This window comes from Lissotriton helveticus, chromosome 2_1, assembly GCF_964261635.1.
Source record: "Lissotriton helveticus chromosome 2_1, aLisHel1.1, whole genome shotgun sequence".
Lineage (NCBI taxonomy): Eukaryota > Metazoa > Chordata > Amphibia > Caudata > Salamandridae > Lissotriton > Lissotriton helveticus.
In genome coordinates, this window is record NC_136059.1 from 155,825,930 (window position 1) to 155,843,312 (window position 17,383).

At 47.0% G+C, this 17,383-nt stretch overlaps 1 protein-coding gene across 7 annotated transcripts in view; it reads right to left on the minus strand.

The window, feature by feature from the left end:
* Positions 1-17,383, minus strand: part of RUSC2 (RUN and SH3 domain containing 2) — a 397,633-nt gene that overhangs the window by 142,913 nt on the left and 237,337 nt on the right. For all 7 annotated transcript variants that reach the window (XM_078674652.1, XM_078674657.1, XM_078674656.1 and 4 more), the window contains exon 2: positions 9,460-11,524. In XM_078674652.1, the coding sequence (XP_078530778.1) occupies positions 9,460-11,416 (1,957 nt within the window). In that variant the 5' untranslated portion in view covers positions 11,417-11,524. The remainder of the gene's footprint in view (positions 1-9,459; positions 11,525-17,383) is intronic.

The following is a 17,383-nucleotide window of genomic DNA, read 5'->3' on the forward strand; positions in this document are numbered from 1 at the left end:
CCCATCTTGAAAAAGCCTGATGCCGACCCTACCCAATTCTCTAACTATCGCCCCATTTCCCTCCTCCCCAAACCCGCTAAAATCTTGGAAAAGGCAGTACAACTGCAACTTACAGAGTTTCTGGAGGACAACTCTCTTTTGCACGATTCTCAGTCCGGATTCAGAGCGGGTTTCAGCACTGAGACGGCCCTATTGGAAGTAGCAGAAACTATTCGCGGGTGTGCAGATAGGGGCGAGGAGGCCATGTTGGTCCTCCTCGACCTATCTGCAGCTTTTGATACGGTCTCCCACAAAATACTCCTGGATCGTCTCAAGCAGGTCGGAATCAGCGGCATCGCTCTTACCTGGATTAAATCCTTCCTCACTGACAGAAGTCAGAGGGTGATACTGAGACCATTCAAATCAGAAGGTAAACCCCTGCTGTGCGGTGTTCCGCAGGGCTCTGCCCTCAGCCCTCTGTTTTTCAACGTCTATCTCGCTCCCTTGGCCGCCGTGGTGGAATCCTGTGGAGTCAGAGTGGTCTCATACGCTGATGATACTCAGCTAATATTCTCCTTCACTGACCACTCTGACTCCACGTTTGCCAACTTCCCCCAATGTCTAGACAACATCAATGTTTGGATGACTAATAATCACTTAAGACTTAACTCTGATAAAACAGAGGTTCTGTTTTTTAACCAGAAAAACCCTATTTCCCCTTCCCTATGGTGGCCTACAGCACTTGACCCCGCACCTATCCCAGTTCATTCTGTACGTAACCTGGGTTACCAGTTCGACGATTCACTTTCATGCAAAGCCCAAGTCAATAAGGTCACCTCTGCCTGCTTCATGAAGCTGCGCATGATTAAAAAGATACTTCCCTACCTCCCCTTGGCCGCCCGCCGTACGGTCACTCAGGCCCTCATCACCTCGCATATGGACTACGCTAACAGCCTGTACGCCGGCGCCCCTCAATATCTGATAGACCGGCTCCAGATCGTTCAGAATGCGGCGGCTAGACTGATTGGAAACATCCCCTACCACCAGTCAGTCGCCGCCTATCGCAAGGAGCTACACTGGCTCCCTATTGCAAGCCGTGTCCAGTTCAAGATCCTCACCCTCTCCTTTCGAGCAATCAACGGCCTGGGTCCTATTTATCTTCAAAAGCGAGTATCAATATCCCACTCTGTTAGATCACTGCGATCTAACCACTTACGCCTCTTGACCGCTCCTCGCTTTCGACGTGCCAGAATGGGCGGCAGAGGGTTCAGCGTAATCTCAGCTAAACTGTGGAACTGCCTCCCAATCGACCTCAGATTCTGTTCGACCGAATCCATCTTCCGTGCCAGATTAAAAACATGGCTGTTCTCCGGACTCTGATCCCTTCTTCTGTCGTCCTTTTCCCCCTTTTTCCCCTCGCGGATCTGGTTCTAGCGCCGGGACACCCCCTCGGGGGTAGCTGTGCGCTTTATAAACTACATAAATAAAATAAATAAATAAATAAATGTGTGTGCTGAAGTGCGGATTAGGACATTTTGTGGCCATCTCTCGTCTCTCTATTGAATACTATGCTTGTAGTGTCAGCGACATGCCCTTTTATCACAGTTCAGACATATGCCTGCCATCTGTTCCTCCAAGACTGGACTAGGCTCGTGTGACACGCAGAAGGTGCCCCTCCCTCCATGTCATCCTATGTGCCGTGTGTCCGTCCAGTCCTGGACTCCCCGCCCACCCATCATTACTGCTAGGTGTGTTGGTCTAGCTAGTGGATCAGAAACAAACTGACTACAGCACCCAGAATGCATTAGGTTTTCATCTAAAAGCCCATTACCAGACACACAGTGCCCATAATGACATGGAGCAAGAGGCCGCAGCAGACAGAGTCTATGCCTCAGCAGATTGAAGGGCAGGGGCTGCTTCAAGGACAGGGTGCGCTGCTGGGTTCTCAGCAGTCCACTACCCCGGAATCAGCCCTTAGCAGCACACACTTCTAGTGTAGGCACATGTAAGATGTGCTCTACAGATAATGTCTCTTATGCTGCCAACCCCTGACATATGTGGTTTTTCCTGTTAAGCTCTCCAGAGCTCCATATGACATATTTTGTACTGCAAAATATACCACGAGGCACTATTTAAAAAGACAACATCCGTGTGGGTAGAACAGGCCGGAGGCCCCACCGGGAGGGAGGGGTGGGCGTACTTGATTGGTGGCCTTTGAGGCCACTGTTGAAACATTGGCTGGGGCTCCCTCCAGCCCTCAGTCCAAGTGTGCGTTCAGGCAGAACGGTTACCATGGTGACGAGGACCCGGTGCCAACTCTTGTCAGCACTTTGGGCCTTTCCATCCTCTGCAGAACCGTCTCCAGGAAATAGAGCCAGTCCGCGTTACAAAGTGCCAGGGTCAGTTGTGCGAGTTGCTTCCATGGCCGAGTTCCCAGTTATTCGTTTCTGTGTGAAATAATCAGGCAGGGCTAGGCCTGCTGTCTTATAAAGATGTTATAACATCATAAGTCATCAGGTGCCTTTCTCGTCATGACCTTTGAACCCAGAGGTCAGAAGGCTGACCCTGGCTGGGCACTTGACCAAAACCGCTGGAGATCCTGAGAACATCGCTGCATCTCCTTGAGATTAGGTTGCACACACCAGACTTTAAAGTAAATTGTGCAGGTTTCTGCCCTACCTCCAGGAGCTGCTGCCCTCCACGTCACATCCTGCCCCCTGGGCTCTGGCCTCGACTCCCACCCATAAACTCTTCTATGCGTGATGGTCCTCTTAGAATAAATAGCTCCACGTTGAGTGCTCCGATTGTCTTTGTAGTTCAGTATGGGCCATAAATAATGAATACAGGATTATATTAAAGTTATTTCTGCAGATCAAGGTCGGCGCGCTTTGCTGGATCAGAACCAGTCTCATTAGAGGTGAGGTGTTCTAGCCAAAAGGTCAAACTGTATTTCATTCCTTGTGCAGAAGGGTCGCCCTGAATCTTTACAGCATGCTGACGAAAATGGACCTTCGAGGCCAGAGAAGGGATTCGATAGACAGCCCTGGTGCATGTCCGATTTTGCACTAACACGTGCCACATTTGGACCAACTAACAGAGACACCTTAAGGATTTTGGGGGCCCTGGGGAAAGGTATTTGGGGCTCCCTGTTCAGAGAATCTTTGAATTTATTATCCAATTTCCGCTCTTTCGTGCCCTCGTGGTCTAGGTCACTCAGTGCAGAGGCACACTAATCAAATTCTAAATGTGTTTACATCTAATATTCAGGGATAGTGATGTGTGTTTTCAATATTATAACACAGTAGCACCTCACTAATATTACTGCACCCTGAGACACCCTCCCATTTCTTATGTGTCAGGCCTGGTTCTGATCTAAAAGAAACGTTTTTTAGGGATGTTGCATGAAACATAAACACAACATTTCTCTGCAAAATGGCTGTAATTCACTGTCACACAACACCCACATTAAAAATAAATTAAAGGAAAACTGTATTTAAGACAGTCTGTTTAAGAATTATTCAAGGTCATCAGGACAAGCCTCCCCTGCAGAACAGAGAGCTATCATGTGGCCCCCTGAAAGCCTTGGGACGTGGGCCAGGGCCAGGGCCAGGGGCCCCTTTACCCATGCCTTTAAACGTCTCTGCCGACTAAGGATACAAATTGAAATGTTTGCAGGAGGTGAAAATATCGATGCACTATTGCAACAGCTTCTGTGCAATGGTGCGTTTCACGACGTTTGTGAAAAATGGCACCCATACAATTTTCTGTAATTTGGCCCCTGGTGAAAACACAAACTCTGCACCTTCGGCTCACAGCTTAGCCCCAAATAGGCGATTCTGCACTGAGCCTGTCAGCACAAGCACACAAAAGGTGACCCACAAACCCCTTCTAATGGCTAATCTTTCATTTCCGTGTAATTTTGTTCTAGATGATGTAGCTAGGCAGAATCAGGCAAGTGCATTGCAGCACAAGAGGTTGCAACCTCAAGGCCAAGAAGGTTGGACCAGAGTCAGTAACATGTCACGCGTTGCCTCTGAAAGTCGAGTTTGTCTGGGCAGAGCCAATGAAATGCAGTGCTTAATGTGTGCTGGAGCTCACAGGTAGCAGGCTCCGGGACTTATTTTTGGGGTCTGGACTTATTTTTACATCAGACTTTGCCCAGAGTGGGAGAGAAGAAGTCAGAAAAGGAAAAAAGTTAGGAAAACATTGCCAGAGGGAAAAAGCAGCGATGAAAAAGAACCTGCTAGAGTGAGGTAAAGAGACAGGAGTTGTCAGAAGGTAGGAAAAAGAGGTGTGAGGTTGAATCACATCTAGGCAGTCTTTGTACTCGGCAGCCTCGACATTCCAAGCAGCGGGCTCCGTTTTAGGTCAGGCAGCGTAGATGTCTGGGTGCAAAAGACCTATTGTCAGGTTACCAGATCTTAAAGTGGGTTATGAGCCCGCCCATTGCCTACCATTGGTTGGAATTATTGTCACTCTTACTTGCTTCTAATTCATTGGCTCGACTAGTCCATCTTGTGCATGCCCCTCTCCTTACCCATACCTTCTTTACTTGTGCTCTTCCATTACTCACTTTTAGGGAACTACTTTTTTTCCTTTTGTTTAAGCACTCTATGAGAGTTCATGTGTTTTCCAGTTGTCACCCTGTATGCTTCGCTGCCTCACACCAGTGCTTGTTTTGCTTTCAATCTCCCTCACGTTGCTCTCTCTTACCCATGTGCTTCTTCCTCCCAGCTGCATGTTGTTTTCTCTTGCCCATGTTCTTTTGTCCCCCTGCACTCCATGCTACTCTCACACCTGCATGCGTCAATTTCCCGCTGCCTTTCCGTGTTGCTTCCTCCGCCATCCGTGTTGCTTCCCCCATTAGCACCCTTTGTATTGCTTCTCCCTACCTGTTTTTGAAAAAAAAAACGTGCACGACTTTTCCTTTTTATTTACTATTATCTACTATATAAAAATGAAAAAAAGGCTCATGTGTCTATTTATACGCCCACACAGGTAGTGGCGCGTGTGCTCGTTTACAAAATGACGCAATCTCATCTTAGCACCTTTATTTTCTCTTTAACCGTGTTAAACAACATCAGGGATGCTATACAGTATCCAGTGGTCAAAGTGGGAGGGATCAGAGGGGCACAACGTGCCCATACGTTTATAATTTAAGGAATACAGTTCCCCTACTTTCTGTGAAAAGATAACCGTCCCGGGACAGTTAATTATGAGAGCTGAAATGTTTCAGCTGCAGTGTTAGGCAGGGAATCTCCTGAGTTGTGAAACCAAAGACGGGAATACAGCTAAACAAGCCTTCTTGCCAGGGTGCTTGCTTGCCTGAACGAAATGTAAATGTGTACAACGGGTCAATCTGCAAATATAGAGGGTGCTTGGAAGCTGGTATTGGCTTTAATTAATTGAATCACTTGACACTTCCTGATGACACAAATGTATTATTTTTGTTTGGTGTTGGAAAAGAGTTACCAGCTGAGCGGTGTAGGGTTTACTTTTTAAGGGGGTAACACATTAGCCCCTAACTATTCTCCCCTGCTCCAACCAGGATTCAGTTCCATGGTGTCTAGTTACTGACACAGACCTCTGCAGTGCATTAACTGAGAGAGGTTTCATAATGTACTATAGTGCATTTTCCACTGATTAACTTAACTTCCATTTGTTCAACATTTAAGCAGTATGTTCTTTTATATGTACAAACCTGAAGGTGAAAGACCGAAAAAAGTTACAGCATATTTTGTTTTTTTAACCACACCTTTGACCCTGCCCCACATTTAAACGCCACGCCCTCATTGTGCAAAGCATCACAGTTAATTTACTATTTTTAATGCACCTCGACCGCTGACAGTATCGCTAAAAACCACTGGATAAGTCGCTAGTTCCCAGAGGCGAGACCTAGTTGCTTTGCCAATGCTTGTTATCTTTGTTTTTTTATCAAGTAAGCACAACATTTACGTGTTAAATGTGTGCTTTTGAAAGTCTGTTAGATGAAACTATGAGGAATCAGTCATGCTTCAGGCTTATGCCACTTAAGGCAGGTAGAGTTGTGACGGAGTCAGTCACATCTTAGGGTTACTCCTCTGAAAGCCCAGGAGGCTGGGCTGAATCATTAACATCTTAAATGATTTCCTATCAAATGTACGTAGGGCTGGGTGGGATCAGTCCATCTCAGGGCCTTGTGAATCCGAAAGGTAGTTTCGGCTGCAACTGGGTAGATCATCTGTCAGGCCTGTACCTTTGAACAGTTGGTGTGGCTTGGCAAAATGTCTCACATTTTTGTTTTGTGCCTCTAAAAAGGCATGTTGGACTGGGCAGAGACAAGGTCATCACAGCTGGGCTAGAGGCAGTCATATTTTAGGCTTGTGTCTCTGAAAAGATGGTTCCGCAAGCAGTCACATTTCAGACTGGCAGGGCTAGAGCTGATGCAGAAGTATGTTAGATATATGTCTCTGGAAGGGTGGTGGGGCTGGGTAGAGCCAGTTACATATCAGGCATGTGTCTTTAAATGGAAAACTGTCCATCATAAGAGTCCTCCTGCGTTAACTTTGATTTTAGGAACAATTTGTGTCCCTGCTTGTCTACCCTGCTCCATTCCCTCTTCCCTGGAAGAGAAGGATCATGGGAGCCTGTGTTAAGTTCAAATTGGCGCTCAGTGAACTGGTCACGCTATCCAGTTGGAAGGCAAGTGTACTGGAAGGTTTGTTACACCAGAACATATCATACAATCTGCCCAGTAACCAATGACTTGGACACAACATGGATAACACGTTAGATTGACTTGTTGGGCATATGCCCGTAAAGGGGCTGGTAGGGATGTGCAGATCCAGTCGCATGTGTGGTGAGTGCCCCCACAGAGGAGGTCTATAAAGGAGTAAAGTAATGTACAGCCAGCTACATGTTGTCACTGGGAGGGCTGGGCAGAGAGCCCTAGAAGCGCAGGCAGCTTCAGTGACAAGTTAGGCATGGGCCTCTGAAAGGCAAAAGGGCAGGGTCAGAAACACTCACAACCCTCAAGTGATCTTTTTACATAATCAGTAGGGCTGGCTAGTAAGTAACATCTCAGGCCTGTGCCTCTGGGAGGCTGGGAGGGCTGGAGAACAGCATTCACCTGCTCAGTTTGGACACCAACGCCTGTGAGTTAGATTCACACCTCTGAAAGCCACCTCAAGATTGTGCCTGTAAAGATAGGTGGGGCTGTGCAGCTGGTGCAGGCCCATGAAAGGCAGGTAGGGCTGGGGAGAGAAACTCAAATCAAATAAAACTTAAGTCATATCTGCGTTTTGTGCCATCAAAGGGCCTGCAATGCGTTTATTTCAGATTTATAATGGTGAGATGAGGCCCTTTCAGCCACATTCCTTTCATGGCTCTTTGTAGAGATTCTGTCAGGCAGAGAATGTGCCGGTGCACTCTATTCTCTGTGTAAGAAAGGGATGTTCAAAGCAGCTGTGAAGCTTGTAGGAAAGTTGAACACTGACCTAGGAAGAAAGAGGTTCTGTACTTGAAAGCTTAAGCATTGAACCATTGTTCCATACAGAATATCCCCCAGGCCTGACTGTAGCTGCTGCGCATACTGAGAGGGGATGAGAGCGTCTGTGCTGGAGAAACACACATGAGGACCACAGAGCTCTGTTCAGCAGAGGAAGGATGGGGCAGGGGCTTCTTATTGGTTAGGTTACAATATTTATATAGAGGATATTTTTGCTCATGATATTCTGACATACAGCCATTACTGCAGCACCAATGCAGCACCAAGATGCCACATTAATGTGATGCCACATTAATGTGATGCAACATCTAAACTCCATTTCTCTTGTTATCACTGTCATGTCACTTTTGATGTCAATGTCTAGCAAATATTTTCACATTCCAAAATCCATTCCCTTGTTCGTGTTGGATCTGGAATGCATTTGTTGTGGTTGGTGCTCAACTACCATGTCAACCCTCAGCAGGAAATTGGTGAATTGTGAAGGGTTTAAAGCTAAAGCATTTGTTAACTAGAAATCAGAAACCTTAATTTCAGAAGCTGGACGGGTGGGGTGGGGAGGCTATACAGCCACAGCATAGTTCAAATGGGCCACTTTGTAATAGGCTTCCTTCAAAGCCATTGATCAATTCAACTATACATGGAGACAGAAAGTAATGTGTGTCTGTTTCTAACCAATCCCTGCAGGTAACTGCGGATGCTTGTAACTGGAGGCCAGCTATAAGAATGAACTAGTGGATGCGGAGCAGGATGCAAGCTCCCACCCAATCAGCAGTGCCTGCCAATCCGCAGTTGTTCATGAGAGGATAACACTTGGTACTGGTCTTCTGCGTTTGTGCTGCCACAAACTGCAGAACATGACCTACAGTGTGGTGCATGTGTCATGGTCCCATTGATATGCTAACGCTTTAGCTTGGAACTTGAACATTGTGCTCAAGAGAGCTGTTTTGAGAGGCAGTTGGTCTCCTATGATGCTGATACAGTAGTAATCTACAGTAAAGTCACCTCGCTCTGTGACTCTACCTGGTGGCTTGCTGAACTCGGACCTACACCCCTACTAGCAACTCATGTAAAGAACCTCAGAATATTAATCTACAACCAACTCACCATGGACAGCAGAGTGAATGCAATCTCCGTCTCCTGCTTCCACACACTCAAGATGCTCAAGAAGATCTTCAAATGGCACCCACCAACACTGGCAGAACTGGCACACAAGCCGTCATCACCTGAAAGGTGGACCATGGCAACCCACTCGGTGCTAGAACCCACGCTCTGCTGACCAGAAGACTCCAGACCATAAAAACTCAGCAGCCAAACTCGCCTTCAGTCTCCTATCTCCGCTCACATTACCTGCTAAAACCTCAAAAAAACTCTAATGGACCCCACTCCACTAACCAGCACTCTTCACACTCCTCACACACACATACGAAGCCTTACACAGCATTGGCCCCCACATACATCAACAACTACATAAACTTCCACAAACATAACAAACACCACACCACCGCTAAGCGCGACATACCCCGTGTATATATAGATCCAGACCCAGAGGTCGTGCCTTCTCCCACCTCACTCCTAAAGCCTGGAATTTCCTGCTTCTGCACGTCAGAGCCACTTCCTTAGTTATTGGATTCCATTTTCATTACAACTGTCAGATTGGTGGATTGACGTGCATGATACTTCTACTTCCGATCTGCAGGTCTTTCCCAGGATACATTTTGCACTTGCCAGTTCATATGTGCACCTCAGCTGTTACACGTTTATACATTTGGATTGGCTTGTGAAGATTTCATTTCGAAGTGCTATGCATGTTACATGCTGGGGTGAACCCACGTGACACTCTCAGGTTCACCTCATCACTCCATAGCAGCTAGCTAGAACAACACTATGCAAGTAACACTTCATACAAGCTTCATAATTTACTCTACTTCAACACCTTCTTAACCCTAAAGCATAAGAATGAATGCTTTGAGATTTACTCAGTGATCTCTCCTTACCGTCTGCTTTCGCTCTGACATCTCGGTGTATATGGCCCAGGCCGGAGCTCCCCGAATCCAGCATCTCAAGATGAAAGATATGATCAGTTCCACCAATCCCAGGGTTAGAGTCATCGCTGGATCCTGACCCATTGCTGGACCCAGTCCGTCGGCGTTCCCCAAAGCTCCCATTTGCATCCCATTCTTCACAGCTGCGGTCCAGGCAATGGATGAAAGGCATGGTGGGGAGACTCCGGCTGTGGTGCTCTCCATCATCAGCAAAGACAGGATGGTCCCTCTGAAATTCTGGGATGGGGGAGAACTCCAGAGAGGAATCCCCACTCATTCTGAGTGGAGGGCTAAAGCTAGTCTTTTTCCTGCTTTTGGCAAGTTCAGCAAATGAAGTCACTCGTCTAGTTGTAGTGCTGTGAGTGGGCACAGCTTGGCTATCGCTCAACTTAACTGGGCAACTCATCATGCGTTCTAGCGATGCCAGTCTGACTGGGGGGCTCCGGTCCAGACTGCGGTCATAGCTTCGAGATCGCTGCCTCCCAGTACCTGAATTAGGGGGTGAAACGTTGACATAGACCTGACCCTCAATTGCGTTCTCCATTTGTCCTTCTTGGGACCTTTCTCTGCAATACTCAGTATTATTTTTCTGGTTCATTTCTGGCCTCCTGAACAGGTAGTACTCAGTTGGCTGAATGGGGCTTCCTTTGGTGTGATCCTCAGAGCAGCTGGTGATGGAGGAACCTGCGGGACTGGGAGACGACTGAGAAGATAGGTCGCATGTAACTAATTTGTAATAGTTCTGTGTGGCCACCACCAGGCGAGCTTGGCTTTGGAAGCAAGATGTGACATCCGAGCTTTCAGAGGAGCATGGCACGGCATCGCACTGAAGGTGGTACGAGTTGCAGTTGGCATCAAACAAAGGCGATGATGGACGGTAGCATCTGCAAGCATTGCCTGAACCTTCTGGGTGATGCAAGTCACTTGACATTTTGGATTCAGTAGGCGAAGAGTGCAGGTCCAAATAAAAAGCCCCAGTGTCTGAATGGCTACAGAAGGACGAGTCGCAGGACAGGTTGCCAGAATTCATGTTTGACCTGGTGTGTCCGTTCATTTTATTGTAAAGTGCGCTGAAGTTCACCAGTACACCGTCTGAGCTATTGCAGGAAGAATCACTGATGTAGCCCATCTGCTGGTCTATTATTTCTGACTGGCTTGATGCACTGTAGCACCTGCAGTGTTGGAGTTCAGAGCTGGAACAGCTGCACGTCCTACTGTGCATAATCTCCTGGTTCCGCATTGACTCGTCCGAGCTGTTGTTCCAATCCTGGTCACCACAATCGAGTGAGAAGATGGAGGATCCATCATGGTGGCAGCTGTACTCATCCATCTCCATTGGGTCATGAGGGATATGGCCCTGGTTAATGTTGTTCCTCTTTAGAAGGCCATCCGCCAAGAAGTTGGCATCCTGGCCATCAACCACTCCAGACCTGCTTGGCATGTTCCAGGGTTTAGCAAGACTGCTGGACTCATGGAGATGGAAGGGTGGCAAGTTGAGGTCACTTGCCTGCAATGATGACCTGCCCACCTTGGCGTTGTGAAGATGAAATGACGTTTGGCCAACACTTTCGTTGCTGTCCCCTTCATCTTCGTCTTCACCGAGGCGGAAGGGGTTGTGTCGCCGATTAGCCACCAGACCTTTACAGTCTCTTGCTTGGTTGATTTCAGCATCTGAGGGCCCAGAGCATGGGTCAAGGGCCTGCACGAGGCTGCTGTACAAGAGTGAGTCTGTCTGCGAGAGGTGACGCTCTGGGAGAGAGGTGGTCCGGGTAATCCCCAAGTCACGCTGGCAGAAGGGGTTGGTTCTCTTGCTGGTGCTGCAGCATTTCCTGTCTGGGACTTGGCAGTGCACCAGGGGAATGTGATGGACAATCAGGGTTTCCCCAGTGAGCTTCGGTGGGCTGTCCATGGTGCCAACCACCTATTACCACATCAGCCAAGCTGGATGCTAAATGTGGTTGGCTCTGTGTGAGCACCAATGGCTGCCAGTACACATCTCATTATGGAATTTAGATATCTGCAAAGAAAAGAAAAATAGGCATTAATTAACCTAATAACCAGTGCAGGACCAAACAAAGAATATTAACAGATCATGTAAAACAACCAAGCAAGGCTAGATAAGACAGATAGTTCCATGTTTAAGGCCCACGTGGTGCTAGGCCAGATGCGAAACACCTCAGCCCAGAGCAGCTCAACCTCAAACACCACACACCGACTACTCTAATACACATACACTAAGATACTAGGAAATGCACGACTCCTACTGTTCATAACAAGGACCACCAAGACCCCAAACCCTGCAGATAACACAGACAAAGCTAGTGTGGGTATGGCAGAGTCTCACTGCATAGCACCCTCATTGACAACCCGCAAGTTACATCACACCAACACAAGCGTGGTCGAAGATTGATCACACACATACAGGAACCATCATGGAGAAAACCCAATGCATCTCATAACACACTTCACAAGCACACTCAGTCAGGGGGATCAGCAGATCCTCCACTTCCCAAAGAGACCTAACTCAGTGCTGTGGTACCACACTGCTTATTCCAGCTATTGTCCCTGAAGAAGTTTCTCCAGTACTCCACCATGAAGCAATTGCAGTAAGAGCAGCAATGAATTCCAGCCTTTGTTATGCCAGTTTTTGTTGTACAGTGTTCTGCCTAATAGGCTGCAGATGGTCCAAAACCCTACAATCAGACTAATCCATCGTCTCGGTAAAAGAAAACATGCAAGCGAGGCCAAAAAAGAGCAGCATTGGCTTCCTACTGATGCTTGAGTAACCTTTAACAAAGTCCACCTTACCCCTGGATGGAGTCTTGCGTCAACCCCAGACTACCTAGTAAGAAGGAGTACTCAACATACCACCTGTGGGTCTTGCGTCAACCTCGGACTACCTAGTAAGAAGGAGTACTCCACATACCACCTGTGGGTCTTGCATCAACCTCGGACTACCTAGTAAGAAGGAGTACTCCACATACCTCCTGTGGGTCTTGCGTCAACCCCGGACTACCTAGTAAGAAGGAGTACTCCACATACCACCTTTGGGTGCTTGTGGAGTCATTCTATAATTACATCTGCACCTCAGATTTGACATTGCCCTCAAAAATGAAACTCCGCTTTTACTTTCAAGCAGGGAATAACATGACCATACTTAAATAGCTGCTCAAGTCTCACCTGTCCGGAAGCAGATCTTCGGCGCTTCGATGCCAGACAAGGCATCAGCGTGCTATAAGTGTCACCGTCACTTTTCAAGTAAAGTCATAGCTGCAGACAATGCACTGCAGCAAAAAGCTCAGAGATGAAAAGTGATTGGTGAATGGACACCATATATAAGACAAAACATAGCACAGCTTTACTAAATCTTTTAGTTCATTCGCATCTGGAGGAAGGATGGTTGTGCTGTGCTAGATTCTGTTATTGATCAACTGAGAGCTTCTCAGTGATTTAACTTTGGCTATGCTAGGATTTGCAACGCTACACGTTGTCAGTAGCTCTTTCTTCTTCCTATATAGATCCTCTCTGACAGAATCATCTAAATGTTCTGCTTCTACCACCTCTTTCTCTTAATATGCCGTTTCTCAATCCCTCCCTCGGTACAGACTCACTTCTGTCTGTTCTGAGACCTTCTTCCTCAGGCTGTAAACTGCTTAACCCCTCCATCTACTAGATCACCTGCTTTCCCTCATCCACTGCTCCCAAAGGTGGTTCCTCATTCGCTTTCTCAGCAGGCTCTGCTTTCGCTTGCCCATTGGCATGTAAATCTTAGGGTTTATTTTAGAGAATACATGAGGCTTTCCTGAATTACCATCGCGAACGTCAGCCCAGACCACTGCCACCTGCAGATTCCGCTGCACCTCCCACTCCACTCTGTCAAGGCCCTTTTATGAGCACTAGTCATCTGCAAGTTGAGCTACTGCAAAGACTCATTCTGTTCCCCTATCAGGGCGTTTTCCAGCACTCAGAAGCAGTTCTCAAATCTTCCATCTCCACCCTGTTCAGTCATCCAAGAGCCACAGCAGTCTACCTCCTACCGACAATAAGCAGACGGTTCAGGGTACCACAGGCCCAGCAAGATGTTCATCCCTGTGGTTCTCTAGCCTTGACTTTGGCCCACGCCGGACCACAATTAAAATCTTCAAACCAACATACTTAGTGGGTTACATACTACGGATCTGCGGTGGCACTCACGTGGTGCATAGTGACACAAAGCAGTGTGCCAATTTACTTGCCATTATATGCCCGCTGGATGGTACAAAAGTGTGCAGTGCCACGTCAGCGGCTGCACAATCCTTAGCAAATATCCCCCTTAATGTGATAAATAGGGAGGTCTCTCGCTGTCTTATCAAGGGGTGTCTTGTCAGATAGAGGGAGGAGTAGCTCTATGGCATGGAAACCCTTGGCAGATTCATGGGAACCAGCAGCAGAGGAAGACAGATTATCAATACAAGCAGCAAAGGTAGCTCTTCTGACATGGGAGGGACACCCTTGATAAGAAATATACTTAGTGGGGCTTGCACAGAGGACCTATTTAAGGAAGTAAAGTCATAGACATTGACTTACTCTCTCACTCAGTACGCTACAATGGACATTTTTAGGGGAGGGGTGTAAAGGTCATTTTAAACCTCTTGCAAACATTTAAACAAAAATAGAAATCCTCCCCCAAAATAGAAATAATTTTCTGATTTCTCTAGGTGGCTGTTGTAAACAAACAACTCGTACTCAACATTGCATATCCATCGTTTATGTCCCTTGGGCCTCTGTGAGAATCAGGTAATTTCTTTCTACCATCAGACTTCTATTGAAACATCTCCGTCCTTCCCTTTGCTGGGCACCACCCGGAACACCTTCAGAACAGCCCTCAAACGCTTTCTCCTCAAAGTGAGGTCTCCAGTCATGTCTACAAGCAAGGGAGTAGCCAGGAAATTAAAACACTCCCCACTTTCAGCGAAAGCTCTTCTGGCACCAAACAAGCGTGGGATGTTTTGGCAACCTTTCCCAAAAGACCTTGCACCCCGATCCATATCCAAGCCTATTCATTAAACATATCCATCCATTCATCCATCCATCATTTCACTCAATCATCCATTCTTTCACTTATCTACCCTTTTTCATCCATCCATCCTTTTGCTCATCCATCCACCCTTTCATTCCATCCATCCATACTTTCACTCCAACTATCCATCCTTTCACTCATCCATCCACGCTCCCAATCAGCTATCCATTCCTTCACTAGTCCATCCGCCCATCGACCCATCCATCCACTCATCCATCCATCCATTTACCCTTTCACTCATCCATCCATCCTTTCACTCACTCATCCATCCACCCTTTCGCCCAGCCGCCCATACATCCACCCTTTCATCCAATTACTTCCTTTTCACTCATACATCCATCAACATATCCAATCATCCATCCTTTCACTTCGTCCATCCATCCAGCCTTTCATATCAATTCATCCAGCCATTTACCATTTCACTCTTCCATCCATTCATCCTTTCACTCACTCATCCATCCATCCTTTCTCTCATCATTCATTCATCCTTTGACTCATCCATCCATTTACCCTTTACCTCATCATCCATCCTTTCTCTCATCATCCATCCATCCATCCATCCATGCATCCACCCATCCATTCATCCTCCCTGTCACTCATCCATCCTTACACTGATTTGTCCATGCACTATCCATCTAGCCTTTCACTCTCTGGCCGGCCTACCCTTTCAGATTAATTATGAGCATTTGTCTGCTTAGTTGCAGACAGAAGAGGCCCATCTAGAAGCCCACCCCTGCTGTAGCTGCTAAAGCGAGCGGGGGGAGGGGGTGCGGGGGTTGTTTACGACGCCCCTGTCTACAAGCCCTCCTTCACTCTTTTGGGTATAACTTGAGTGCATGTTTGATGAGAACTGTGACTGCAACACCTGTACATGATCTAGCAATGATTTGGGGTGTCTGGGAAGGCAGACTTCTGTGTGCTGCTGGTTATATTAAATTAGAAATACTTGTTAGCAGCAATTGATGACTGAGTCAGATGCCTTCAGCCACCCTCCAATACCCAGCAGCTTTTATGAAGATATAGGTACAGACCACTCCGCACTCGTTCCTGAAGGGATGGCGCTTAGCAGATGAAAATACAAACTACCACTAACCGTAGGTGCATACCTTTTTCATGTCAGAACCGCCCGCTTTTGTGTCCTTTCTGGTCTCCAGCTCTACAATCACATGTTGTGCAGTGTCCTTTTCACTTTTATTAACAAGTCATAATCCACCAGCCAAACATTATTTCCAACAAGCCAGAATTTTGCTCCAACCTGTTGGAATTCTGCTACCAAAAGTCACATCTCACAGCCAGACAGACATTGGGATCTTTTGAGTTGAAATCTCCCCATTTGTTTTATCTCCACTAGCCTATTTTTTGCTGACCCGTTTTTGTTGACCAAAGGATTCGGTTATTTTATGTTGTCATGCCTTGCTGTGCTATGTATGTTACCTTATATCAGAGGTATTCAAACTGTGGGGCGCGACCCCCAGGGGGGCCGTGGAGTGATAGGAAGGGGGTTGCGCATTCCCTTCACACTTCTGCCCAGGCCCATAGCTTCAGCCCCCCTCCTCCCCCGTCGTGTGTCTCAGCCAGGGCTGCTGGAGTGCAGCTGGAGCTGCTGGGGGCTCGGCAGGGCAGTGTCTGGAGTCTTATCTCCGGCACACCCCGAGTTTTTCACAGGTCATTAAAGACCATTAGCATATTTACATACCTTTAGTAAACTGGTTACAGACACAGGCTTCGGGTTTTTTCTAGTTCCAGTACCTCCTGGGCCCCCACTCTGCCTATTTCATAAATTTGCATTTTACATTTACTGGAGTAGTGTGAGAATGCATTTCATGAAAAGTAATATAAAGTAGGTTTGCCAAAAGAAAATGCCAGCCCTGTGTTGTTTAAAGAGCCTGCAAAGACGTCCTCTTGACACTAAATAGACTTCTAAATAAAAAAATATGTATTAATTTGTTATGCGACTTTTCTGTCTTTGTTCCCTTTATCAATCATTGAGGCAGCCCTAGAACACAATTAAAAGTGCTTTCTATTTATATTTGGTGTTCTAAGTATGCACCGATAAGTGCTGAAAATACAGTTTTAGGTGACTGCTTATTTTTGAACCATCTGGGACATCAAAATAAGGAGCTGGCAACCCTAATCATAGGACTGGGTGCGGGACAGCAGTGATAGGGGAAGAGAGGGAGTACTGGGGTGGGTGCTGAGCAGTGATTAATTTGTAATAAAACATGCGTCAGGGCCCTCACCAGCAGGCCACTGCAACTTTAACCACCCACCGATTGCCTTGCTTGCCCGGCCAATGACCATACCTATGCAACTACAAACCATAACACTTGTACAAGTGTGACTATTCAGACTATTTCAAGCCTCCAAAGCTATAAGAATGGCATGGGTGTCAGGAGTTTATCATTTTTAATGTACATTGAATATTGAATTAATAAACAGCTGTTCTGCTAATCTCTAAATTACACAGATTAGACAGAGCCACCATGAGGCAGACTCTCATAGTGCCAGTGTGCACAATTAGGTGCCAGTGCCAAGCAATGGAAACCACTGCTCAAATTAGGCACTGGTGCTGAGGTAACAGGGGAGAGGGACGTTGGTTCAAGAAGGTGTGGAAGAAAAAAGGTGTGGAAGGTGAATGGGGGGACTGAACAGGTGTAAGATACAAATAGACAAAAATTTGAATGGAGAGACTTGAGGTGAATGAGTAGTGCTGAGAGGCACGGGAGGTGACGGGGCCAGAGAGGCCATGCGATAAATGCGAGCGACTGTTAGAGATGAGGGCAGTGAAAAGACAGAATGGCAGAAGGTGGTTAAAGG